Genomic DNA, 26,761 nt, shown 5'->3' on the forward strand with positions numbered 1-26,761 from the left:
GCTCTGCACAGTGAGTCACTTGTTTTGAAAGACCTGTTTCCTGCATCTGTCCTCCTGGGGCTGCTCCCTGTGAAGGCCTGCACGACCCTGGCAGAAGGAGATGTAGTCAGTCCCTTGTTACAGGGACTGATACCTTCCCTTCATCCTACAGGTGAGCCTCTTCAGAACCACGGGAGATGTGAGGTGGTGCAGAGTGAGTTGGCTTTGACTGTGGTGCTGGTACGGACATGGCGATGGAAAAAATAGGCTGAGAAAGAAGAATAAATGGGGAGAAAAAGCAGGTTGTAAGTTTAGGAACAGGACCAAAAGAGGAACATTGGAGAAAGCCAAAGAACCATGGCACAGGCATGAGCTGAACAAGTGGGGAGTGGGCAGGGCTCAGGAAGGTGGAAGAAAGGTGGAATCTGGAACTACAGAGGAAAAATAAGGAAACAGGGAAATGCTGAGGCAAAACAAAGTGTATTTAACCAAAAGTATCTTAAAAACTTCAAGCTAGACCTATTCTTCCTGTGTCTGTTTCCTTTGCTGTCTAGCCAATCTCCCTTATTGGGTTTCTCAGCTACAAAATTCCTCTCTTGGAGTAGGTCAGGGTCTTGGAGCAGGTCAGCAGTAAAGATAATTGCTGACTGCTGCCCTCTCCCAGGAGCCTGGGGAAGCCTCATTCAGCCTCCCAGGCTGCAGGTGTGTGACGTGGTCTGTGATGGCTTTCATCAAAGGGTACAGACCTCACCACTGCACTCCTTGGGCTTTGTCTACCCCTCATCTTGTAGCTCATCTCCTTGGGTACAGTTCTGTCCAGGATGCTGAGAGCTGAAAAAGCTTCATCCAGCTCCCAGGTAGGATTTTCAGTTAACCCCAGTGTGTTGGCTAGGTAATATATAAAAATATATATGTTCTATATATGAATCATACATGTAACGCATTGTTGTTCAAATATAAAACCAGGAGGAATTCTGCCCTTGTTTAACCAGCTACGTGGCCACTATTCCCATGCACTGGACACAGAGACACAATAGCAGCACAGTCCAGCTGCTTAAGGACTTAAAGGATGAAAGCTCACAGCTGCTTCTGGTTTAACGGACAGCAACCAGCCAATGTATTTCCTGTGACTACACATCCTTCCTCAGCCCATATCCCTCCGTTAATTAATTACTCCGGGGGGAATAGCCTTTCTTCTGCTGTATCGTGGTGGCCCCAGGCCGGCGTGGCTCCTTGAGCCGGGATCGTGGCAGTGACTTTTCCTGGGCAGAGCACAGCCGGCCCCCCCCGCGGGACGCGCCACGAACACGCGTGTTTGAGCCCACGGCCACCTCGTGTCCCCCCGGGAATTCCCGGAGGAAATTCCCCCCCGGGATGGCCGGCAGCCAGAGCGCTTTTCTAGGAAATACGGCCTGCCGCGGCCCTTCTATTCCAGAGAATACGCCTGCCGCCTCCTCCCGCCCCCCGCGCGTGACGGCATCGGCGCTGCGCCGCTAGACGGGGCAGCTCGGCCCGGGCGGGCGCCGCTACTCGGGGCGTTACGGCGCCATGGCGGCCGAGATCCACTCGCGGCCGCAGAGCCGGCGGCCCGTCCTGCTCAGCAAGGTCGAGGGGCACCAGGACGCGGTGAGCGCCGCGCTCCTCATCCCCAAGGAGGACGGTGTCATCACGGCCGGCGAGGACAGGTGACCCGGCGCTGGGGCGGGGGGGGGGGTGTTGCTCTGTGGGGAATCGGTGAGGGCGATTCCGGTGTGGGTGATGTCGCTGTGCCAGGAGGCGCCCGGCCGTGGCTCTGGAGCCACAAGGAAATATCAAGCAGTAAGAAACAGCCGGAGCCGCGGCTGCGGGGAGGGACTGGAAGCTCATCAGCTGTGAGGGAGGAGCGGCTCGGCGGAGCCCGCAGCCTCCCCCCTGGGGCTGTGTCGGTGTGCTGCTCGCCCGTGTGTGCGGAGATGGGCTCTGCAAGGGCTACGAGCACAGCCAGGGCTGTGGGGACGCGTTTCCCTCGCCCTCCAGCCCCGCTGGCCGGGTCACTTGTGCTGCGTCGCTGCTTCCCCCGCCCTGTGCCGGCAGAGCCCGGAGCTCCCCGAGTTGCTCCGCCCGGAACGAGCCCGCTCCGATGGCTCGGCGTGAGGGTTCAGACCTGCCTCGTCCCGGCTGGGGCAGCTCAGGGAGAGAGGTGGCAGATCCGGGAGGAGGGAGGGGGGGAGGTGATGAGCAGCTAAGGACGGTGGTTTCTGCTTGGAAGGGAAAATGTCTTCGGCGCCTCATCCTGATCCTCTGGCTCACACAGCTGTGAAGTGCCTGCCACGGCAGCTGGTAATGGCATTAAGCAGCTATTCGGATGACAGGCAAGTGGAAATGAGGAAGCAAGTAGCACAGAGGGGTTGTGGCAGTGAGAGTTGGTGAGGGGTCTGCAGTGTGGTGGTGAGAGATGGAATTTCCCTCGTGCTGGGTGGAAAGTGACTTTTAAACGTGAAGGGGTGTAGGAGATGGTTCTCAACAGCTGCTGTTTAGAAACGGTGCCAGTGTCTTGAAGAAGCACGTTAAAAATGAGAAAGTGCACTCTTTGAGGTGTAGCTTGGTGGAGGGATAACTTTAAACTGAATTTGCATCAATTTTTGCGTGAATTCCTGTTTGAAAAGCCTGCCCTTGTGAGAAACAGGAGCGTGTTATCTGAACTGGGTTTTCTGGCATTTATTTTTGGGTCGAAAAGCACAATCAGACCAGTTGGTTGGTCTCTTCCCTTACCATGGAGATGACTTTGTGCCCTACATGTTAGATAACGGGTTTTAGATGGGACTGGGCAGCTTGCTTGTTATTCCACTCTTAGATGTGATTGTTCTGGTGTCTTGGTGCTGTGCAGGCTGAAGTTGGGGTTTGGGTGCCAGCATGGGCTGTGCTCAGTTTGCTTTGATGCGCTTCCTGAAGGAGAGAAGAGGAAATAGTTTAAGAGTTCCTATCTGAGTTAAACCTGCACAGGGTTTCTTGGTGCAGGCTTGCAGAGCCTTGCCTGTAGTAGACAGTGCTAGCCTTTAAACCTCAAGGTCTAACGCTGAAGGTTAGCAGCCTGCATGTTTAGACTGTTGACAAGAGCCAAGGATGCAGCTGCATCTTTATCTGGACAGGTTTTGATATCAGAGCTGTGTGAGGAGAGCAGAAGCCGCTGCCCACCTTTGGTGTGTGTAATTTAAAGAGAGGCTGTGGACTCAGGGCAAAACTCACGTCACCTGCCTTACTGTGGGAATTTACTTAAATCTTTAAACTTTCAGAAAGTGTTGCACTGTATTACCTCTAATTTGGGATGCCTCCTACAGTACATCAAAGCCTACTCACGTATCCTTCACCTGCAGCTTAACGTGTCGTCAAACTTACTGCTCTGTTTGTTCACAAAAGCGCAGTGTAGGTGTTAATGCTGTGTAACTGATTGTGCTGCTCGCAGCAAGCAAAGTACAGAGTACAAGGAGCAAAAGAGCTGCTGTGCACACTTAGAGTAGGGCTAAAGTATTTTTTATTGCACCTTAATGCAGCTAAGGCTGTCAAGTATTTCATAATAACCACTCAGAGGAATGTGTTTACAAGTTAAGTAGTGAGGAAAACATTGGTGCTCAAACATTCTCCAGGATTGTTGTTGATTATTCTCTCTTTAGAAAAGTGGTAGTTCTTTCTATTTTAAATTATATTTCCTAGAATGAGAAGTAATTTTTTTTTTTTTGAGAATACGGGAGATTCCATAGTAGATCTGTGAATGCCAAAAAATCTCTAGTGGTTTTGTTAAAGTTCTAAAGATGAAAAAGGAAACAAGAATGCCATCAGGAGATAGACAGTTAGTTTTCCCAATCCAGCTTTTCATCAGGATACTTGCCATCTGTGAAGCTTTCTCAGAACTAATCTAAAAAGGACGATTAACTCTGTGTCCCTGTCGGCATCTTGCCTGACCCTGGCTCCAAGACAGCATTGGGAATTGTTGCAGTGTGCCCCTCAGCACACAAATAGCCAAGGCTAGATGAGTGTTTCCCAGCTGTAGTTGGGAATGCTGAGGGATGATAAACTGTGTGCAAACCCTAAATGCAAGAGGAAGGTGATGTATTTACCACAGGCTCACCGGATCTCTGGAGTCACTGGCCCACCCGAGTGCTGGTGTTTGGTGACCATCAGCAGCTGCTTAAATTGCAGTACCAGGTTTTGTTGGTTTTGGGTTGTGGAACTTAAATATTGGTCAAAACATGTTTTAGTGAACAGAAATTTGATTAAAAAAAATCAGCTGCAAGCTATGTCCTTGAGCTTCCACTGCACTGTGATTAAACCAGACTCCTAACGCTGTTTTGGGAACAAGGTCATTATCAGTCTAAATAATTTTGATTTATTTTAACTACCAGAAAGATGCAGTCTTCTCTTCTTGCTAGGAAGATCAGAACTGCTTTAGTGAGTAACTGTTGGTAATTGATTTCAGCTAGGAAAGCAATTGTTAGTGGTTTGAAGGTGTTAGGAAGGTGCAGAGCTTGGAACAGGGCTAGGGTAGCTGTGTAGTAACTTGCAGCAGTGCTTGTGTTGTAACAGGTTTGGATTTGGCTGATAATCTTTCATCACTTCTTACTCCCTGACTTATGTGCAGTTGGCTTTTAGAGGGCAGCTTGTGTAGCACGAGCACAGACAGTGCTGTAATGCGGGATTGTCTCTGCTCTCAAACCCCAGACTTTCTCTCCAGCACTGTTGGGTGCTTAATCACCCTGTAAAAGAAACAGTGAAAGCAACGAAGCAATCAAGAACAATGAAAAGTCTTAAAAATAGTTAAGGCCACACTCAGTATTATTTGAAGATGGCCTTTGTGTCTGTTTCTTTATATTGCATTAAAAAAATCCTACCCGAAAACCGCTTTGAATGGCTCTTCTATAAATGTGCATGCTATGCAGCTGAAAGCAACTTCTGGTTCAATACTGAATGTTGGGGAAGTTTGGAGGTCATTTTTAGTCTTGTTTTGTTTCCTCCTGTCACTCTCAGCTGTCTGAGTCTACTCTAATTTTAAAAGTATGTTCTTATCTCTGGGTGCTCCTTAATGAGTTTCAACATTTTTACGTGTTTACCGAGCCTGTATCTCTCTAGACCCTTAATAGGGAATGCTTAAGGAAAGGTGAGTGGTAGCCAGCTCTAAAGGCTCTGGAGTGGTTCTCATGATAAAGCAATGTTGAGGTAGAAGGAGATAGTGGGAGCAGCGTTACTGGAGGACATCTCTAGTCCTTTAAGCTAAGAACTAGTATTTCACAAACTAATTTGTCCTGACATAAGGAGATGCATCACAAAAACAGGATTGTATGAGAGAGAATCGAGGAGAAGGGGTATTTTGGCACAGGTCACTTGCTGACTACTGTGGAACGATCTCTTCAAATTTTGCTCAGTCAGAGCTTTGTATAATTAGATATAAAGCTGTCTGACAGCTTATCTTTGCAAGCACGAGGCGAGCGTAGTCTAAATCTTACTTAAACCAAAATAAGAAGCTTTCAGAAGTTAATTTTGCTAACTCTTGCAGCTATTTGCTTAGGCTCTTGACTTCAGTCAAGAGGGACTGTATTGTTGATGATCAATGCAGAAATTATGCTTCCATGAAACAATTTCTTAGAAAAGCCAGATTTCTGCTTCCTTTAGCTTAGTATCATTAACTGCAATACTTTCACTGCAAGTCTGCTTTTGAAAAGTCAGCAGTGGGTGATCTCCATCACCATGATAACTCGATAGTCTTTTTATGTAGAAAATAATTACATGACCTTGGCTAGAAGTGAAAGAGTTGCATTAGTAAGGGTGGAAGCCACCATCTGGGGTGTTCAGAACAGTGTGAATATGGTGGAGTTGCTTTACAAAGCAAGTTAAAAAGCTGATGAAAATAAATAGGTGCCAACTCATGCTACTACGGGCATTTGCATCATAAGAATGACTTGGAAACATTGTTTTTCCCATCCCATTGTTTGTCATGTTACCAAGAAATAGCAAATGCTCTTCTGAAGTGTCAACTTACTGACATAAGGCAGGGTGTCGATTATTGTAAAGAGGAAGTGATAGCTTTCAAGAGACAGTCTTAATGCAAAATGTTTAGTGGACTGGATTAATGGACATATGCCATTGATCTGGTGGAAAAGTGACTTGATTTAAAAGCTGAAAATTATTGTTTTGGGGCAGTGTGTGCTCAGCTGTATTGATTTCAAGTTTTGGAAAAGTAGTACATTAAGGATGGGCATTGTCTGCTTTATTTTTAGTGTTTTTTTAAAGAAAAGCCCTTAAGTGGATTGCAAAATTAGAATGCTACCATTGCATCTTCAACCTGAAAAGTTCTAGTCTTGATGCAAGATACCAGTCCCCTGCTCTTTCTGTTAAACTCTTTATTGTCAATCCTATATGATGTTTAGCAAAAACAATCCCCTAGTATTTTTCTAAAAAACTCTAAATACCAGGCCTTGTATCAGCTAACAGTAAACAGAACAATGCATCTCAGTGAAGTCTCTTGGCAGTGTTTCCAGGTACGTATATTTACAGATCATTTAGGAATGAGGAAGTTGGATTTAAACAGTAACAAAAAGGCAAACAATGGTTTGGAGAGGAAATTTCAAGTAGACTTAAAATAACCTGAGCACTGTCTACATGTGTGCTCTTAACTTCTTGATGTAGAGTCCCTTCAAATGTGTCTGTTGTAGGAATGTTTTTAATTGACAATAGCTTTCCACTTCCTTGCTGGTCTCTCATATCCCTCCTCCCAGGATTTGACAGTCACAAGAGTAGTGTAATGCTAAGTGTTCTCAAGACTCTTTTTTTTCCTTCCAAGGGGTGGTTCTGGAAGGCTGGAAACTAAAACCAATTTTATAAAGAATCTTAGCACGCTGTCCAACTCATCTTGTGATCTTCTTTCAGTTTTCATTTGACTGGATCCTCAATCCTGTTTATGTTTAGGCCAGAGGAGTAATGCAAACTTACAGCAACTAATGTTGTTTGTCCTTTGCATTTCTACATGAGGGAGTAGAGGCATGGCTTAGTGGAAATAATACTGACTTAGATTTGTTGTCCTCTAAGGATTCATACATTAATTAATACTTGGGGATGGGGATGTCAGTAATGTACTGGTCTGGAGGTTGAGGTGCTTCTCTCACTAATGCTCAGTGTCTGGCTTGCTGTGGCTGAGTTGCACAGAGAAGCTGTAAAAATGAAAAAGTTCAGACTTCAATAATGACATGATTTGCAATTTTTTAAAAACATATCAGACACTTAATCTGTTCTAAAGCAAGCTGTGTTTGCACTGCCAAAGCTAGAAAGTTTCTGCAACTTGAATTTGACGTATATCATCCAGATCTGAGGAGGGGAATTAACGGAATGCAATATGTAGCAATTTTGAGGGGAATTGAAATAGTATTTCTACTTCATACTTACTAAAACTCAATGTATAAACAGTCTTGAAGAAAACTTCAGAATCCAAGGGTGCCTATTCTCAGTACTATTATTCTTGTTAAGTAGGAGTAATATTTGAGTGCTGTTATTTCTGTTATGTCATTCCTCAGTTATGTTTGAGTAGCACAAACGCTTAGAGGGTTGGAGCTGATACATAAATAATGAACTGGTTCAGATGCAAGGGGTGATGCACTCACAGCTGGCTTCTCCCTGCTCTTCCTATGATGTAGAACAATACGAGTGTGGCTGAAGAGAGACAGTGGACAGTACTGGCCCAGCATCTACCACACCATGTCATGTAAGTACAATAATGGAGATGGCAAGTGCTGGCCAGGCATACCATGGGTTTTGTACGTCCTTCCCATTTCCCCAAGTGCTGGATTCCCTCAGTGATCTTGATTTCAGGAGGTTTGCAGCGAATCTAGCTCAGACTTCAATTTGAAACAAGCTTCATAGTGGGTGAGGTCTACGGCAGCATTGTCTGAACCACACCCTTCACCACGGTGGATCTGCAGGTGCAGGTGCCTCAAGTGCTGGCAAATAACTTGTCTGCCAGCTAAGTCAGCCATTCAAACCATTAGCTCAAAGTTCAGACATAAGAATATTCCGTGCCTTTCAAGGTGTGCTTTTTTGTTTTTCAGGGCTCCATTTGAGATAATTCTAGTGAGCTCAAGTTCTTAAGTGTAACCAGCTACACACGGTGTTGCAGCTAGCTCAGCTTTCAGCCTGCATAAAATCATCCTTGCTGAGTTGCGCCCTGTGGCAGGAAATTGTGTTTGCATATGGTTCCCAGTAGTATGTCTGGGTTACAGTAGTCATGTACCCATCCTCAGCTTCACAAGAGGGAATTTAACTATCCTACCAAGGGATGCTATCTATGCAGGCTAATTTCTATCAAGCTACTTAAATAGCTTTTGCCCTGAGTGAAAGATTTGACTTTATTAAAAGTCATGTGTATCCTAATACCTCTGTTTAAATCACTGTAACGTACTTGCTCTTTTTTTGACAGCACCATGTTCTGCCATGGCTTATCATCATGACAGCAGACGAATATTTGTTGGCCAGGATAATGGAGCTATCATGGTAAGTTGCTGTGACTTTTCTTAAGAAAGTAGATTAGAATTGCTTGGATTGTCTGTGAGCTCCAGGTGTTGCTGGCAGCTAAAAATCTGTTTTCTTTCTGTTCATTTGGAATGCAGCTACTACTAAATGGCTGAACTTCTTGGCAGTTCAGCTGAGCTGTGCATGGGAGGACTGCAGAGCAAGGGTTCTTCTGGCTAGATGGGAGCCAGATAGCCCTAAGAAGTCACTGAGCCATTAGGGCAGCAGTGGACTCAAACAACTGCACTTTGTCAAGGAATTATTTTAAGGGCAGTACATTAAGCTGGGCAGGGTGCCATGGTGGAGAACTAACAGGGGTTGTGAACTGCCTCTGGCCAGGAGTATGGATCTGCCTCTATCTTGCCATGCACATGTCTCTGGATTTGCTTTCTGCAGACCTTTTTATGATGTGGAAATTTGAACACTAGCTCTAAAATTACAAGAGGCTGGGTTCGTTTCTTTTCTTTCTGGGATCTGTTCCTTCTTTCTGTACTCTTGCTGTAGTTGCTGTCCTTGTCCTGGAGAGCAGACACACAGAGCAGAACAGAAAGTGGGTTTGTGTTCTTCCACTCTGTTCTTGGTAAAGAAGGGGAGTCTTGTGACTCTCAGATGTTTTAACAGTTTTCTTTCTCTATGAAAATAAGGTCAAAATAATAACTGTCCTGTAAGGAGTCAGGGTATGCATGAGTGTCATAAACAGTGATTCTGCTGATAACTGCTGTGAATAAGTCTACACAGAACTGCAAAGAATAGTGATTCTAGTGGTAAATACTGAAATTTGTAAGCTGAGACTTCTAAAATTTCATAAGCCTAATGGATCAAATAGAGAATATTCTCACTTAAACCCATCCATTATGAAGTCTCAGACATGTAAATCCTAAATACTGTAAGATACAGTTTTGTTTGGTTTTGCTGGGGATAAATGGGGTCTTACCCTTCCTGTAATCACCCCTCAGCAAACTTAGTTCTGAAAGGATGTTCCCTGTTGTAAATTCTGTTAACCTTAAATTACAGTTGGTATGTCAGTGTACTTTGCTCCAGCCTCAAAAAGGGCTCAGTTTTGGTGAGATGTACTGCTGCTATATAAACTTTGGCCTGAGAGGTTACTGCTCCTTTTGGGGTATCAGTGTTGTTTATATCACTGTGGTATGCTTCCTAACAATTTCACCTTGCTTTTAGGAATTTCATATTTCTGAGGACTTTAATAAGATGAACTTTGTGAAGACCTATCCAGGTAAACTGTTAACTAGTGTCTACACTAACATATGTGTGAAGGGAAGGCATCTTAAATGCTTGGTAAACTGGACATAGTCACAGATTAATGAAGTCCAAATGTGCTTTAAATCTGACTGACCTCACAGTTGTCACTTAGCTGGGGATAACTGCCATGAGATAAATGTTCTGTCACTCAACTGAGTCCAATTTCCAGTCATTAAGTTCACTACATCATTAGCCTGTAAGTGTAATGAACCACAACTAGTGAGTTCAGATTTTGCTCTTCAGTTGGAGTAGTTATAGTACATGAGTGTTGGGGTAACAGCTTTCTGAAGGTGAATTTTGGGATTTGCAATTTTCATCCTTTTTGTAATCCCTGGGCTTGGTTACTTCTAGCTGAAGATAAGAGTCCTTACCTTCTCTGTCGTCTTAGGAGAGCAGAAGCGATAAAAAAGATCATATTTTTCCTGTGCATGGGAAATAGGAATTGTTCTTGTATTTATAGATATGGTAATTTCAGCATTTGTCTGCACATCCTTTAAAAGAAATACAAAACTCAATTGCTGGTTAAAATTGGAATATTAATGTGAAAGGCCAGAAGGAAGCTCTTAAAGACTGTAGATTATGTAGCAAAACAAAGTGCAGTTTGTCTTATGACTCCCTGACACTGATAGAAGCAATGTTCTTGCCTAGGAGAAAAAGACCTTGTTTTTAAAGCAACAGAACCTCCCTTTATTCTAAGGGAGATGATTGGCAATTCAGTCAAGGGAAGTACTTCCATCTTGAGGTGGTGGTGGGGGACTTCTTTCTAATGTCCACGTAACTTCTTGCTTAGTGGCAGCATTTGAAACAAAGCTGGGTGGGATTTGGTTGCTGTCACAGGAGGCAGTTTTAAGTGCCATGGACTAGATATGCTTTCAGGTGTTTAAAAGTAGGAATAGCTCCCCTCAGGGTCAGGAAAAGAGGCATTTAAAGAAAGCAATTAAAGTTTTCAGATGTTTTTCAGTTTTACATTACTCTCCAGAAATCCTGGGCTAACTAGAGGAAGCTGAGGGTTTTCCTGTTCCTTAACCCCAGAGCATTTCGGGTATCTGGGCTGAACTCAGCTTCTCTTCTCTGGGAGTAAGGCTTAAATTAGCTGTCTGATGTGTTTGTTCTGTTTAGTATTTGCCTTCTGAATAACTTAAGTGAACCGACATGAACCTTCTAATTCAGCCTAGACACAAGTATAATAGTAAAAAAAAAAATCTTTCTTGATCATTGCTTAGATATCATCCTCAATCTCTGTCTCTCTGAATTGGACTGTAAGAACACAGCACTTCGATTTTTGGGGAAAAAATAGCCAGAATCTTTTTCTTCTCCTCACAGCTCATCAGAATCGAGTGTCTGCTATTACCTTCTGCCTGGCATCAGAATGGGTTATCAGCACAGGTCATGACAAGTGTGTCAGCTGGATGTGCACCAGGAGTGGGAGTATGCTGGGGAGACATTACTTCACCTCTTGGGCTTCATGTCTACAGTATCCTTTGAAAAATGATTGCTACCCTGAAAATGGAAGAGTACCTTTAGATCAATTTTTTCCCTCCCTTACCTGTAAAAAAACTAGAGTGACATCTCTTGGAAGTGTGCTAACCCTTACTCTGATTTAGGAGTTTAACACCTCTATTTCTGTTGGCAATCTGTTAGATTGCAGAAGTGACCCTGAGCTGCACAAATCACAGTGTGTACTAGTTCCTAATTTTGAGGTGTTTGTCTGCAGCATCTTATGGAAGTGAGTAGTAACTGTGTCTGTAGCCTGGCCTGCATTCTTCCCAGGCAAGTCACTTCGTTCAACAGATGCCAGTGTGCATTTGTCCTTCTAGAGCATAAAACATCATGAAACCCCTTTGGATTGCTTCGATTTTTCTGTCTTTGCTCATGTTAATATTTTCTATCTTTAAGCTGCAGGGTATGTTGAAATTTTATTCACCAATAGTTGTAATTTGTCTGTTTGCTTTTCCACAAACTGCATTTAACTGCTGCATTTGTAGCTTAAACACTCCAGTTGTCTGTTCAGCTCTGTAAGTACCTCAAGGCATTCTTTAGCCTATGTAAAAGACTCACAAACTCAGTAACTTAAAATGCAGTTCACATATCAAAACTTTTGAGCAAGTTAAATACTTAAAATTCTAAAACTATTCTGTAGCACTTGTTAATGGTGGCAGTTTAGATGTGGCTGGGCAGGAACTGAGGTACTGGTTGATGTATGGGGATTAATGGCAGTAATGTTTTAGAAGTGGCAGGATTCAAAAGATGAAAGAGGTGAACTACATCGCTTGAAAACATGCAGGCCTCTCAGGAGTGGCTGTAGAGCTGTGTGGTGGTAAGAAACTAGGAGGAAAGGGAACTGCTCAGTTGCCAGCAGCATGTCTGGCCTTCTGAGGTCTCCCATCTGTGCAGATCCTGCCTTACTGAAGAGCTGACAGGTTTGTACTGTTGCTCTTTTTTGCTGTCTTTGTTTTAGAGTTCAGGTGGGTTGTGCCCCACAAGACGTTTCATGTGCAGTTCCAGTTTGTCTCAACTGAGTGCAGCACAGAATGGGGTTAAAGCTGGAGAGTGTTGGAGACCAGCTCCCTGAACAGTGGTGAACAGTCTGAGCCTCACTGAATTCAGTGAGTTCTGTAGCTAATGCTATTGCAAATAACGGGACAGTTTATTATTGAAATGGAGAAAAGATGATGACCTTTTACATCAAGATAAAAATAAATTTCCGCTGAAGATCTTGACATTTGAAAATGCTTTGTAATCAATCTTGCCTTTGGACTTGTGTTTGGAAGACCTAACTTTTTGGCATGTGTACTAGGTGCTTGGTCTCCCTATCAGAGGTTCCTTAGCACTTATTTGTTAATAATTCTATGTGTAAGCTTCTGAATAACACAGCAGAGTGCCTATTCTTTACTGGATTAGTGGGGATAATGCAAGTCTGAACTTCCAATATGAAGAAAGGATCACATGTTCAGGGACTTAGAGGATTTGTTGAAAGCGAATTGTTTATCTCAAGATTCTGAAGGCTTAAGAGGTTTTAAAATGTCATCAGATGGCAAAGCCTCTGCATTTTCACTTAAAGCAGTGGGCTTTTTGTTACACTGTCTTTTTAAAGTTAGCCTTTTCTGTGGCATATCAGAAGCTACTTAGCTCGCTGTTGCTTGTGTTTCTGTGCGGCTCCAGGAGGACACCTGAGTTGATACAGAGCTCTTGGGTGATGTGGTGTCAGCTCTATGGGTCTTTCATAGCTCTTGCTTTTATTCTGAAGAGCAAAAATCTTCTAAAGGCAGCAAATGTTCTAGTTCCATTGGCTTGCTATTCTTGGTTTTCTGGAGAATAGTTACATCGTGACAAAACTGAGTATCACAAAACTGGTATGAGGTACAAATACTTTAGGAGGTGTAGTGCTTCTGCCCAGTGTGCCACCTTGTTAACAGATCCCATGTCAGGATGTGGTGTGGCTTTTATGTCAGTGTTAACTGACAGGCTCCTTTCTGAAATAACAGCTCAGTTTTCAACACCATGCTCAAGGACCTGCACTGGTAAACTTGGAAGTGCAGAGAACAGAACAAGAAACAAGATGGTCTCACCTTCTCAGTAGCTGTGGAGGGCCAGCATCTTTGTATCCTGATTTTTCTGTCTTAGGGATATCAACTATTATAACATGGTAGAAACCTGAGGGTTTATAGGGGAACATACTAGCTATGACTGAATTCCACCCAGTGTCCAGTGAGGTGCTCCTAATGGTAGCTCTGCACTGAAATGAGTAGCTGGACAAGTTCTGGCATCTCTTGTAGACAAGCAGGAGTGTTTTCTGTAAATATCTACTAGAAATGGCCAAAATCTACTTAGCTTGCCTTATAAACTAGGGCATGGATTATCTCCCAGCTTTCTCCAATGGCTTTCTAAAACTTTCCTCACTCATTTTCTTTATATGCAAGTACAGTTTTACTTGCATGTATAGGGAAGTGTGATGAAAAGAGAGGAATCGGAAAGGTTTATTACAGTCTCCAACCCGTTTAGAAGTATTTATGTAAATATTTATCTGGCATATAAAAATGTTCTTTTCGGTTTTGTTTTGTTTTTTTTTTTTTTAATGCTGCAGCGGACTGTTTGTCATGTAAAGTACTCCTAGAGCAAACGAGGCTTCTCCTTGACTGCTGTTCAGATACGATCATGAAACTCAGCATGCATTTGTTGGTGATTATTCTGGACAGATCACTCTTCTGAAGCTTGAGCAGAATACGTGCTCAGTTATCACAACCCTCAAAGGGCACGAAGGTAAAGTAACCCTTTGCTTAAATCTACTTGTCCCAGATGTAATACCTTGTTGTAAATCGGGGTGAGATGTTCAGGTGCATGTCTAGCTCTTAAGGATAGATTTGGGATAAAAAACCAGTGCAGGGTAGTAGTTACCATAAGCTGTTCAAACTGTGCATATAACTGTCTGCTAAAGAACAAACACATTGTTGCTGAGGGTAAATCTTAGCCTAATAAATCTGGACAGGTATTTTTATTGTAGATGAAAAATAAAGGTAAATATATGCATTCAGTTAAACATAAGTTATCCACTAGATGGCCACCTTTAAAAGCTTTAATCTCCTTAACTTTGAAGAGAAAGGACGAGAATGTGTTCCTTTGTGGGGTTTTTCTCTTTTTTTTTAGGAGACCTTGTAATATGATCATACCTAAAGCAGCTTTAACAACCTCCAGTCTAGATTCTAAAATGCCATTTAATTCTTCTCAATGCAAGCCTTGCTATTCTGATCAGTCTTTATGTGACTCTAGTTTAATTTCCTGTGTTTAGCTGAACCTAAGCTATAAGCAAGAAATCTAGAGAGCCTTTTAGAACCAAAACTGCCTAGTCAAAGGCAGATGTCTCATCCTGTATAGTATAGCTGTAGTCCTTGTATCAAATGGAGAACCAAATGGTCTGTAACATGATACAGAGCCACTGTCTGTTGTAATGAGTAAGGCAAGAATGCAAATCACAGATGAATGTGTAACTTAATTATGTGCTGAGAAAAATAAATGAGACAGTTCTTTTTCCCATGTGGTACTGCCAACTTTCAAATCAGTTGACTAGTTTGCATTTGGGTAGGGTTGAACTACTGGGTCATGAGACTCTGACCCACTGGAAAAGGCTGCCTTGTTTAACAGCTGTAAGTATAGAGTAGGCTTTGTAAAAGCTGGGGAGACTCCTGATTTACAGATGACTGTAAAATGATAAAGCTGGTTTTGAATCGAGAGGCAAGTTGAGATTTTCAAGTGATAAATGTCTCTTCTGCTTTCAAGCAGAATTCCAGATAATTTCAGTTAAGAGCAAAATAATTCTCTTGGCCCTAGAGACTCCTTTACCTCTCTATTCTTTTGCACTAGTCTGTTCAAATGCAACTCCCTGGGAGGTGTTCCTGCTAGTCTGAAAGCAGTATGTGTCCTCAGCACTTCTTATAGTGCAGGTTCTACCTATTGGGTTGTGATGGACGTCCAAGCACCAACTTCAGCAATGCTGTCTGCATAGCAGACAACTTTGGCTTATACATTCCCATATGGAGATTGTGATCCTTAAAACAAGAATTGATCTAGAATTAAAGATGGTTACATTTGAGGGGCAGAAACAGGTTTCTCTTCAATTGGTATAATACTAGCTACTTCATCTTTTTTCCTTTTTTTTCTCCTTTTTTTTTTTTTTAGTAAATCAGATTATGTGTAACTTTTTTTTCCTCCACAGTATTTGTGTAATATTCTAAAGATCTAGTAACTCTGAACTTAAATGGCATCTAGTTCTTGTTTGAGTGCACCTGTGTTTGAAAGACTTCAAAAGTCTGATTTCATCTTGTTTCCTTTCTAGCTCTTGCTAGATGGGACTTCATAAGCAAGCAGTGTTTGCTTTGTGGTTTAAATGGTTTTAGAGCTTGTTCTTCAGGGTAGCTTCTGTAATTCACCATATTTAACAGCTTGCTCTGTGTAATACTGAGATAATACTCAACTACTGCCTTTTGTGGTGCAAATGCTATTCCCAAGTGGGTCAGTCTGAAAACAGTGTAGCCCTAAAGGAGGCCAAAAAAATCTCTTGCTCCAGAGTGTTGAAATGGACTGATCTGGGCTCTAATTAACCATTCATCTTACTTTCAGACTAACAAGGCTTTTGATGACAACTGAACAATGGAAGGATGCTTTAAAGGGAATGATCTCTGCAAGGGAATAAAATATCCCAACTTCACCACTATTGGTGGCAAAAGTGACAAAATTACTCCTTTAGTCTCCTGGCTACATTACCACGCACATGAGTTTAGTATAAAGCTGCTACTGTCAGATGACTCATTTCTTTCTATATCCAACTAGCATAATGCATAGCCAGGCTGGTCCTTCTGAAATTTAGTTTTGTGATTTATTAAGTGGTGGCAGATTTGCTAACAGCAGTGAGACTGTGACTTTGTTTCTTATTCCAACTATTTTAAGACTGTAAATGTTTCATGTAAGGGAGTTGGTTTACCTGTGAACACTGCATGCTGTCCTGCAACCACTGACCAAACACCTTGCTGTGTTGTAGATACCAGTCTCTGCTTGGCAAGTGTTCATACTTTTCATCTTCCAAAGCTCACAAAGTAGCCTAGCGATTCTCAAAACCAGCTACCTAAGCATAAGGGGCAGAAGGCTCGTAACTCAAACTTTCTGGTTTAAACTTTATTTGTCTTCTCAGGGATATTCTGTTCTGTTGTCCAGTGCTCTTTCCCTCTCCACCAGGACTGTACCTTGCTGCTGAACATTGTCTTTTGCCTTAAGGCTTTCAATATGTTACTGGAGTAAGGTTTCACTTTAGTGCTCAGAAGGGCATCGTTGTGCTGGGGGTCAGTCCCTCACATCTAACTGCAGAATGTTCTTTCCTAGGGAGCATTACTTCCCTGTGGTGGGATCCTGTTCAACGACTGCTCTTCTCAGGTGCCTCTGATCACAGCATTATCATGTGGGATATCGGCGGAAGGAAGGGGCGAACGTTGCTGCTCCAGGGACATCAGTATGTAATGGTGGCTTATCTTTTCTCTTGCTCGTGTTTGATACGTTCTTATTACCATAGTTTAGAAGTAATATAGAAGTAGTTTGTAGAAAAAGCTGGATAAAAATCCTAAGTCATCTGGTTTGGCCTTTATGTAAAAATCAGATGTGGCTATGAGGGTGGGGTTAGAACCTTAATGTGTGAGCATGTTCATGTACCCGACTAGAATAAGCTTCACTGTGTTCATGTTCTCTGTCTCTATTAATGAGGTGATAAACTGATTGGCTAAATTACAGGGGTGGTCTCTCAACTTCAGAAAGTGTGTCACATCTCCCCTGTTCTGCAGGTCAGGTAGTTAGCTGTCTATTTAATCAACCCTTTATTTTTACAGAGACACAACCCTAGCTGCCATTTTTAAATGTAGGGCTCTAACTCAGTCTGACAGGCAATTCACCTCTAAAGAAATGCACTGGTGGTAGAGATCTTGTTTGTGTTTAAAGACGTATTTGTATAGCACATTCTCCTCATGTCTAATTCATAGATGCCTCCATCCACCTTTGATCAAGACTGATAGCCTTAGCCCTAGAACTCTTGTTAAATATTGAGGATTTAGTTTTATGGCTAAAGAATTAATAATAGAGTACTGTTTACAAAAAAAAATAACTGAAGTCAGTAGCTGGAGGACCTTATACTGCCATTACTGCTCCCTCATGTGTCCTGGTGAAGACTTATAACAGTTAGTTTCTCTTCAAACATCACATTTAGCATCAAGCTTCATCCTGAACGGGAACTTCCTGAGAAGCAGAATGACTTTTTAATTCAACTTAGATGTTGCACAGCAGTTTAATGCCATTGAGATACTTTGTTTAGTTTCTTATGGTAGACTCTTATTTTGCCATGACTTTATTTAGGATTAAATTTTCTTACTGGTAAATGCTTTGCTTTGCAGCTACAGACTGACTTATGTGATTTGCTAGCAAAAGTGGAAGCTCTGTCTGCTTCTTAGCTGCATCTTGAAAGAAATATTTCTCTTTTTATTTCTCCAGTTGTCTGTTTTGATAACTTGGCTTTCCTTGCCAACATAAAAGAGTGTTTGCACACACATTTGGAGCCAGTGGACACTCAGCTCACTGTCAGTGCTTACTGCCAACAAGTGTTAACATGGAATTGTACCTCTGGTATTCTGGTCAGGCCTGTAAGAACACTGTTCAAGGCAACATCTGATGCCAGAGGAGCACTCAGGTGACAGCACCTGTCCAGTCATCCTCATAGCTCTACTCAGCAAACTGTTTGGAAACCAGTTTTGCCTTCCTGGGTAGCTTTACAAGGATAAATTGGTTTACTGGGAAACTGAGCTTTGTTTAAATACCTGTGGTTAAATAGTGTCTACTTTGTTTTCAGTGACAAGGTGCAGGCTATCTGTTACCTCCAGCTGACACGGCAGCTGGTGTCTTGTTCAGCTGATGGAGGAATTGCTGTTTGGAACATGGATATCAGCCGAGAAGAGGTAAGTTTGTGTCCTAGGTCAAAGTTGTTTTTTTTTTTTTTCCCCTTTCAGAGACTGATGTGACTTTACTTAGCCAGTTCTGCAGGCTGCTTTCCTCACATTGTCTGACACTTTAAGACTGAATGGTATTATTGAAACCTGCTCTGGTCTAGTGGCTGTCCATGCTGCATTGTAGTAAATGGACTCCCAGGACAGGAGAAGTGCAGGACTTGCTTGGAACTGCTTAAGTCTTATCTCAATGAGACAACATATTCACTGGAATGGCTGTGGCCCTTGCTGCTGGAACAGTCTAAAGCAGGCAGTCTTTTGCAGTAAAGAAACCAATGGATTGTGCTTCAACAGGCTTGAAATAAGTTCTCAACTCTTGAAATAAGTTCTCAACTCATGTCAAAGCAGGCAAATAAGTGAGAGGCAGGTTTTGAGATGCAGTTCAGAAGGCAGAGGTTCAGTCCCCAGGCAATGGTTTTTTTGAAGATATCAGTACTCAGCAATTGGTACTGCCATGAACATTCTGCATCAGTTCATCTCCATCAGAGGAACTGAAAAGATACATAGTACTACTATCTGTGGTTAAACCATAATTATAGGAGTTACTTTCAGTTACTCCCATAACGCAGTATATTTAAGGCTCAGCCTTTCTTGCCCTGTTGCTTTTTCTTAAATGCAAGTGTCATGATTAGGAACTGGTTTTTGATTTGTTGAGCTGTCACCTTAAACACACAGAATGCTGTATGTGATCCTCCTGACATTTTCAGCACGATGATCTCTCTTCAAAACTTCTGTAATATTACTAAATTTTGTAGTTGAAGGGAATTGACTTATGATAAGATTGGAGAAACAAGATGTGGCCATTTCTTTTCTGGGACTGCACACAGTAAAGGGATCTTCTAAATAACAGACAGTTTTAATGCAGTTAAAATGATGCAGTTAAGGTAGAACAGCTGTGATGTATCGGAACTTGTTGGAAAAACATAATCAAGCCCAATCCAAAAGCAAAGAAACCAGATGTTTGACAAATGATGAACATAGTGCCTCTGAAGCATTAGTTAGTGAGTCACGTTACAGGGGTATCTTCAAACATGCATTAATGCACAGAAGACCAGAAAACAGACTTTTTTGATTGGAGGGAATGGTAACTCCACTGACAGCTGTATTATTGCTCTTGAGCAGTTCCAACTGTATGTTGGAAATAGTGTTGGTAGCACTGGCAAGTTTTTATCTTGTGTTTAATGTGCGAAATTAAGATGAAAAGAATTGGAGGATATCCTGGTTTTCTTTTAGAGTGAGCCAGAAAGGGGATTGTCTTCCCAAAAATGCTTTTAAAGCGAAAACTGCTATTCTAAGTAACTGCAAGGAGCAATATGGAATATCTCACATGATGGAGAGGCAACTCATTTTCTCTACTCTCCCTCCCACCCCCACACTGGACATGTTACTCCCCTTACAGTATTTTCCACTGCTGGGGGGAAGGCAGTGGTACAATTGAGGTTAAAGATTTAGGAACTGGACGTCTGGAATCAATAAATGTTCATGGTGAGATGGTGGTGCAACTGAGAATACTCTTGTTTTCTTACTGTCAGCGATGGATGTATGTGAATTAAAGAGAAAAAATGCTTTGTTGTTCCAGCTTTCCTCCTGTCAAGTCTCAAGGAGAATTGCTCATGAGGTCTATAAAGTTGTATAGAATATACATAATCTAATTCAGGTCTATGTAATAAAAATATTGTGCCTCTCTTTCTTTCTGTCCCTTACAAGGATGCTCAATTAAAGATCTGAGAGAGCTGAAACGTGTGAAAGCTCTATTTTCAATTGGCCTAGTCTATTTATGGTGGGAAAAGTATGTGGGTGGGAGAAGGGTTGCTTAATGAAGATGTGGGCAGGATGGAAAATGCAAATGAGTTCTTAATTATTTCAAACTGCACTCCTAGGAAAGCAGAAAAGATAGTTATTCAGAATTTACTTCTGGATACCCCACTTCTTAGAGGGGATGATGACTGCCTCTTAGCTTCTACAGCTTGGATTACACTAGCCCTTAAAAGTCATCTAGGCAATCAGAGCAGCAGTCTTTGAATGCCTGCAGCAAGTTTAATAACTTAGATGTTTGAATGAGGTTTTTCTATTAAGGCAGGAACAAAACATATTGCTGTAGGCTTAAAATGTGTAGGAGGTGTGTAGGTAACAAATAACTGTAGTCTTGGATTCAGGGTTTTTGTACTCAACTTCCTCTGTACTATACCCTAGGCAATCTATTGCTGTAATGTCCAGAACTGAGCCAGGGCATCTTTCCAAGTAAAACTTTACTTTGGGTTCTTAAAACAAACTTCCTTGACTGTTGTCTGAGGGAAAACAATTCTGATTGCTTGCATCTCTGCTCTTTTGTAGGCTCCTCAATGGCTGGAAAGTGATTCCTGTCAGAAGTGTGAACAGCCTTTCTTCTGGAATATAAAGCAAATGTGGGACACAAAGACGATAGGGCTGAGACAGGTGAGGTGGCTGGTTTGAGTGCTTAGTTGTAATTCAGCACTTAAGCAACATGTAAACAGAAAACTGCTAAAGCCATTAGATCTTTTCAACTGTTGGTATTTTTGCTGCTTTGAAGTGAGAGTTTGTTGAGAGGTTATGGCTTCTAGGCAGCGCTAAGACATTTCCAAGTTCTCTGGAAAGTGTTGCATCAAACTTCTGTCACAGGTCAAAGCAGGCTGTGCTAGGAGTGTTCTGTTGGATTTTTCTGGATATCTCTGTGCATTGGAGCTTTGGACAGCTAATCCTCAAGTGTTGTGTAAAGTGGCAAACAGTGCCCCATAACTGAGCAAATTGCAGCCCAACATGTTGTAGGTGCTCAGTTCAGGGAAGCAGTAACAGCCCTGCTTTTACTGTTCCAGAATGTGAAAGCTTTCCAGATAGCCTTCTTTATGAGGGGACTGCACAGGCACCAAGACATTCATCTGTTTCTGGCTTTCTTAGGCTGTTATTTCCTTAGTTGCTCGTTCAATCCACTTTTTCCCCTTCTCCCAGAAGAGGCTTGCAGAAGAACAGGATTTACACAGAGAATGTGGAGATAAATCCATTAATGGCCCAGATGACTGTTCAGAACCCCAGAGTCCTTGGTCTTTGGTTGAAGTAACAGAGCATTTTCGAACAGGTTGCAAAGCAGAAGCTTTGTTGTTGTTCAGTGAACACTTGGTAAAGGTGTTCAAGGGACACAGTATAGTGATTTATTTTTTCGGTTTTTTCTTCCTCCATGAAGCATCACTGCAGAAAATGTGGGCAAGCAGTGTGTGGCAAGTGCAGTACCAAACGGTCCAGTTACCCAATCATGGGATTTGAGTTCCAGGTCCGTGTCTGTGATTCCTGTTTTGAGTCCATCAAGGATGAAGAGTGAGTATTAAGGACTAATAAACTGAAGTAATACTGCTGGGATGCAGAAACACTTGTGCTTGGTCCACACCCACACAATGCTACAAAACACACCGAGCTGACTCTGTGCTAATGGGCCACTTTGCCTTGGGTACTCAGCACTGTATTTTTCATCTCTGTGAGCTGAGATCTAGACTTGAAACATATTTGTCTCAAGATTTCTGTTCAGTTGAAAGCTATTGATTGCACTTAAAATTGCTAAATGGGTGCCTGACAATGCATCACAGCTGCCAGGATGTATATGTACTCTTATTGAATACTACTTCTACTATTGAATGCTATTTCTACTAATACTAATATTATTCACAACCCAACATTATTTTCCCCATGCAAGCAAATTGGGTTAAATATCGTTTGCTTTCTCATTAAATTTGTCTTAGCAATGAAGGAACCCCTTTTTATCTCGATATGAACAGAATAATCAGATCTGACAATTTTGAGGGTGTTTGGGGGTTTTTGTTGTGGTGGTGGTGGGTTTTTTGGTTGTTGAGGCTTTTTATTTGGGTTTTTTGTTTTGTTTTTTTTTTTTTTTGAAAAGTGAGGTGCTTTGCCCTAGTTGGCTCACTGTAGCCAGCAGGAAAAAATGTAGCTGAGCTTGACTTTATTAACCAAGAGGAGGAGTATTTGCTAATGGAGTGTCCCACATCTGCTCTAGTATTATTAACAGTCAGCTGCAGAAGGCCAGGAAATGTCACACCTACACATGCAGTGCCTTAGCGTGACTCGTTAATTTAATTCTCTCCCTGCACTGCAGCTCCCAGGATTGACTTATTAGTTCTTGAGCAACTTAATTTTCTTTTAAGTTTATTTTGCACTGCTATAATGATGCCATGAAGCTCCATCTGATGACTGGCTTTCATTCCAATTGTTCCTGTGCAGCCGTACTTCCCTGGCAACCTTTCATGAAGGAAAACACAACATTTCACACATGTCCATGGACATCTCCAGAGGGCTAATGGTGACCTGTGGGAGCGACCGGATTGTGAAGGTATTCCTGCATCTCTTTGCTGCATTCCTTAAGAGATATTTAATAGAGAGTTAATTTTTGTATATTCTTTTTTCTTTCTGACAGTTATTGTTACAAAACTATCTGTTGTGGGCAGCAAGAACTGTATTTATGTCGGGCTGTTCTTCCTGCAGCTGAATGAGGAATTGACCTGTAACTCCCCTGTATGGAGCACAGCTCTTGGAACTTGTTACTGTTGTGTCTCTAGACAAACAAAGCAGGCAGGAGAATCTGCCAGCAACCTTGAAGACACAGACCTGGTGAAATGTGCAGTTGCCTTTACTCTGAGCTCCACGGCTTGGAGCATGGCCACTAAAAGCCCTTGTTACAAGATGGAGACGTGGAGCTCAGATTGATATAGAATCTTGGTGTGATTAAGCTCAACATCTGCCATGGATGTCAGAACTGAGACTGTCCCAGTCTGTCCTTGTTTTTCTGTAATCATGTTTGTAGCCAACTGCAAGACTCTCTTGGCCCCCAGGTTTGGCTTTTGGTTTGTAAGGCTGGTATAACTCTTTATGGCATTTTCCTCAAGTATAATTTATCAGGATTTGTTATGTCCAGGGACATCTTTGTTTGCTTCTGTGCCTTTTAACAGAAGGCCCTGTTAGGTCTTACATTCTCCACAATATTCTCTTCCAGATCTGGGACATGACACCAGTAGTTGGTTGCAGCCTTGCAACGGGCTTCTCTTCACGCTGATCTCATCCGTGGCAGGTTTATGCACCTTATGTACAGCAATACATAACGAATGGAATCGTCCTCGAGAATACTACCGCCAACACTGGTTGCTTGATTCTTCTCCTGCTGCTGTTCCAGGATGGACAGTCACCTTTGTAGGGCACAGCTTTCCTGTTGGGCTCACCTTGGGGATCTCCCTGGTGCTGAAGTGTGGTTTCGCAGCCTCTTGGACTAACGTGAAACGGCTTACCTGCAATATGACACCTCGATGGAAGGACCTGTTGTTTCTCGGTTTACATATGTAGTGTTAACAATGTGCTATCTCTGCTGATATATCTTGTACAGATACCTTGTAGCTAAAACATTATCAGAGTAAAATGAGTGTAGTCGATTCAATTTGTGCAAATAGTAAAATAACTTATTCTCTCTTCCAAAAAGCAGTTCTGTCGAAATACTTTCGAGCAGTCACTTGTCTAAACTGCCTCCAAAGGGTGTGTTGGTTATTCCTATGGAAGGAGGAGATACTTCAAAGTGGCAGGTAGCTTCTTTCAGATGAGATAGTAAGAGAACCTTTTGATCACACAAGATTTCCTTTATTGGCTTTCTTGTAGTGTTTGTCTTCGAGTTCAGTTGTTAGTGAAATCACTTTTGTGGGACAGCTGTTCTGTAGCTGGTGAGTCTTCAAAAAGTCCTGGGCTATTTCTGTAGTCTTTTAGCATAGCTAATAAACTTCTGTAGTTCTTGTGAACATGTGCAGCCCAGCTACTCTAAAAAGAGGCCATAGGTATCAGCTGTATATTTTGACAACTCTATAATGCTGTTAGAAATGGGAGCCTAAATGAATCTGCCTTGTTAAAGGTAATGGCTAAGAAAAAAATGGCCAGCTAAATTTTAGAAATTTTTTCCTGTGGAAAGGCTGATGTTTCTTTAATGTTAGGGAACCTGTCTCTACTCAAGTGCAGCATAAATTCAAATACTGTCTTGGTGTTGCTTAAAAATAAGTAAGTGGTTATAAAACCAGATAAATACCGAGCAATAATTACTGAGGTACAGAACAGCTGCTTTTTTCCCTGCTCCTAGGTCTCTTAATCCTGAGATATCTATATTGATCCTTTCCTGTTTCAGACCTGAGAAGTATGAAGAGGAGCTGGGAGTGCAGTTGGCACATACAGGAAATAATTAGTGAGATATTGTCAGTTAGCTGGTCTGAGAGTTGAGTGAATCTCTGCATTTGAACTCTGTAAAGAGAATTTATTTTGTAACTTTGAAACCTAAGGTAATATGTCACAGAGTTTAGTCTTGGAGCTGTTTAGATTTGTCTCAAAACAGATGCATACGTGTGAGGACAGAAAATGTGAGTAGGTCAGCTGGCCTGGAATAGGTGGTGTGCACAATTATCAAAGGTAACAGGCTCTTTCTGGCAGAAGAGTTAAGGGTTAGACTGTCTTTATTTACAGCAGCAATCAAGTGGTGCTATGAGTGTTAGTGAATTCAAGTCCTAGGTGTGCAACTTGACACTAATAATCCGCATTGGACCATGCTGTAGGCTGAAGTAGATTTAAGATCGTTAATATGTCATAATTCACTTTAAGCCAAAAATCTGATAGTCTCCAAAGGGCATTAGAATCCAGAATATGCTAGTTACTGTTATTTTGTCTGCCTTTCCATGGGCCTCCTCTGGAAGTTTTGTGAAGAGTTTTTACTTGCTAGCCTTATTGGGCCACTGAAGAATAAACAGATCCATCTCTTGTGGGAATCCCAAAACTTGCCTTCAGTTCAGGATTTAGCACTTGTCACACCGATTTGATTCAACTCTTGGTACATGCTGTATAGCTTAGGTTTTCTGGGAAGGCTTATTTCTAAGCTATTGAGAGAAAATCAGCTTGTACTGGAAAAGCAGTGGCAGCTTTCTGCTTTGAAGGCCTTCACCCTTCTAAGTGAGGAAGGAAACTGAGTGGTTGCAAGGGTGAATAAGCCCTGCTAATGCCCTGCATTCACTTTCAGACTTGTTCCTATCTGTCTCTGAAGGAGAATGGAAGCCTTCTTCCTCACAGCATGTAAGGTAGAACTTGAGTTCCAGTGCTAGAACTGTTAAAAATCCTACTGTGGTAGGTAAGGAGGATCCAGGACATGAATTAAGCTTGGGGATTTAGTAACATTTTTCAAACCAGACATTCTGAAACTTACACCAATGACACCGAGGTGTAACTCCTTTGCAGTTAGTGCTCCAGAGCCTCAGCTTTTTTAGTTCTGATTAGTCACTGTACCCCCTGCTCAGCATGCAGCTCCCTCCTCCCTTCCCTGTGAATACTTCCTTTGCTTCTTTACATTTTTGCCACTAGATAATATATTCTCTACTGCCTAAGGAATCTATTTTCTATAATTGATATACTTAAAGATAGTGTCAGTTCAGATATAACAAGACAATTATGGCCACTAAATCATTAGCCTTTTAAGTATACTCTTGGTGTTGAATGAGTAATGCTTACAAACCACTAAAGAGAGAGTGGTTTTGTTTGTAAACAACTGTTTTGAAGGCACACACTCTCTCATGAAACTGAACATATTCAGCTCTCTTAGCTCAAGTGTGCAATTACTGAGAAGCCTTGATTTGAAGCATTACTCATCGCGTGTGTAACCTCCACTGGGGCAGGGAAGGGGAGCAAAGGTTACTAATATGTGCTAATTCTTTACTAGTTGTATTTCTGTACCCTGCATAGTTAAGAGATGCTAGATAATTCTGTCCTTTGCTCCTTCTTGTCTGTTTTTTAAACTTTGATTACATGTACAATAAAATATTTCTTGATATTCACTTAGTCGACTTGGACGATCCATTTTTTTCTTCCATCCTGCATTGGTTTTCTGAGAATGCATAGTTGGTCACTTTTCACGTTCCTTATGTTGAAAACTTCATTTAAATTTCAGATAGTTCTGTGCCACATCTTAGTAACTGAGGGTTCTTCTTGTGGTGTTGACTTTACTCATTGGAGAGATTTCATATGCTAGATGAAGGAAAGGGACAGATTTCTATGTTGATCAAATTTACTAGTATATACTTCAGAAGGAAAGCTGTCTAAGGTTTATCTCTATAGACAAAGTCCTCGGTGCTGAGTGGCCTGGCTTACAGTGAAATGCCATGGTCAAAACTACAGAAAATAATGAATTCTGCCAGCCTAAAATTTAAAACACTGTTTTGTCATCAACTAACCATCTTACAGTGAGTTGCAACGTGGCCTTTGAAGGCTTCCTCTGCCTCTTCTCATTCTCATAAGGCAAGTCTTCTCAAGGATCTCATTAAGTGACGGCTACCAAGTGATCCCACAGAATTTTTTGTCTCTGTGGATGAAGTAAGGGCATGGGCTTTAGGGAGCCGTGTGGTCTCTTAAACTCACATAAAAGATAATTG

General features: G+C 42.0%; 1 protein-coding gene across 1 annotated transcript; it reads left to right on the forward strand.

The window, feature by feature from the left end:
* The first annotated feature begins 1,447 nt into the window (after window positions 1-1,447).
* Window positions 1,448-26,167, forward strand: WDFY1 (WD repeat and FYVE domain containing 1). Its single transcript, XM_050307894.1, has 12 exons — window positions 1,448-1,664; window positions 7,638-7,705; window positions 8,417-8,490; window positions 9,688-9,742; window positions 11,092-11,242; window positions 13,916-14,028; window positions 16,639-16,765; window positions 18,146-18,251; window positions 20,634-20,735; window positions 21,499-21,629; window positions 22,548-22,656; window positions 23,317-26,167. Exons 1-12 carry the CDS (start codon window positions 1,528-1,530, stop codon window positions 23,374-23,376), a joined length of 1,233 nt encoding a protein of 410 aa, XP_050163851.1. The 5' UTR covers window positions 1,448-1,527; the 3' UTR covers window positions 23,377-26,167.
* The last annotated feature ends 594 nt before the right edge of the window (window positions 26,168-26,761 follow it).

Source organism: Myiozetetes cayanensis, unplaced genomic scaffold, assembly GCF_022539395.1.
Source record: "Myiozetetes cayanensis isolate MyiCay16 unplaced genomic scaffold, myiCay2020 scf13, whole genome shotgun sequence".
NCBI classification, from domain to species: Eukaryota; Metazoa; Chordata; class Aves; order Passeriformes; family Tyrannidae; genus Myiozetetes; species Myiozetetes cayanensis.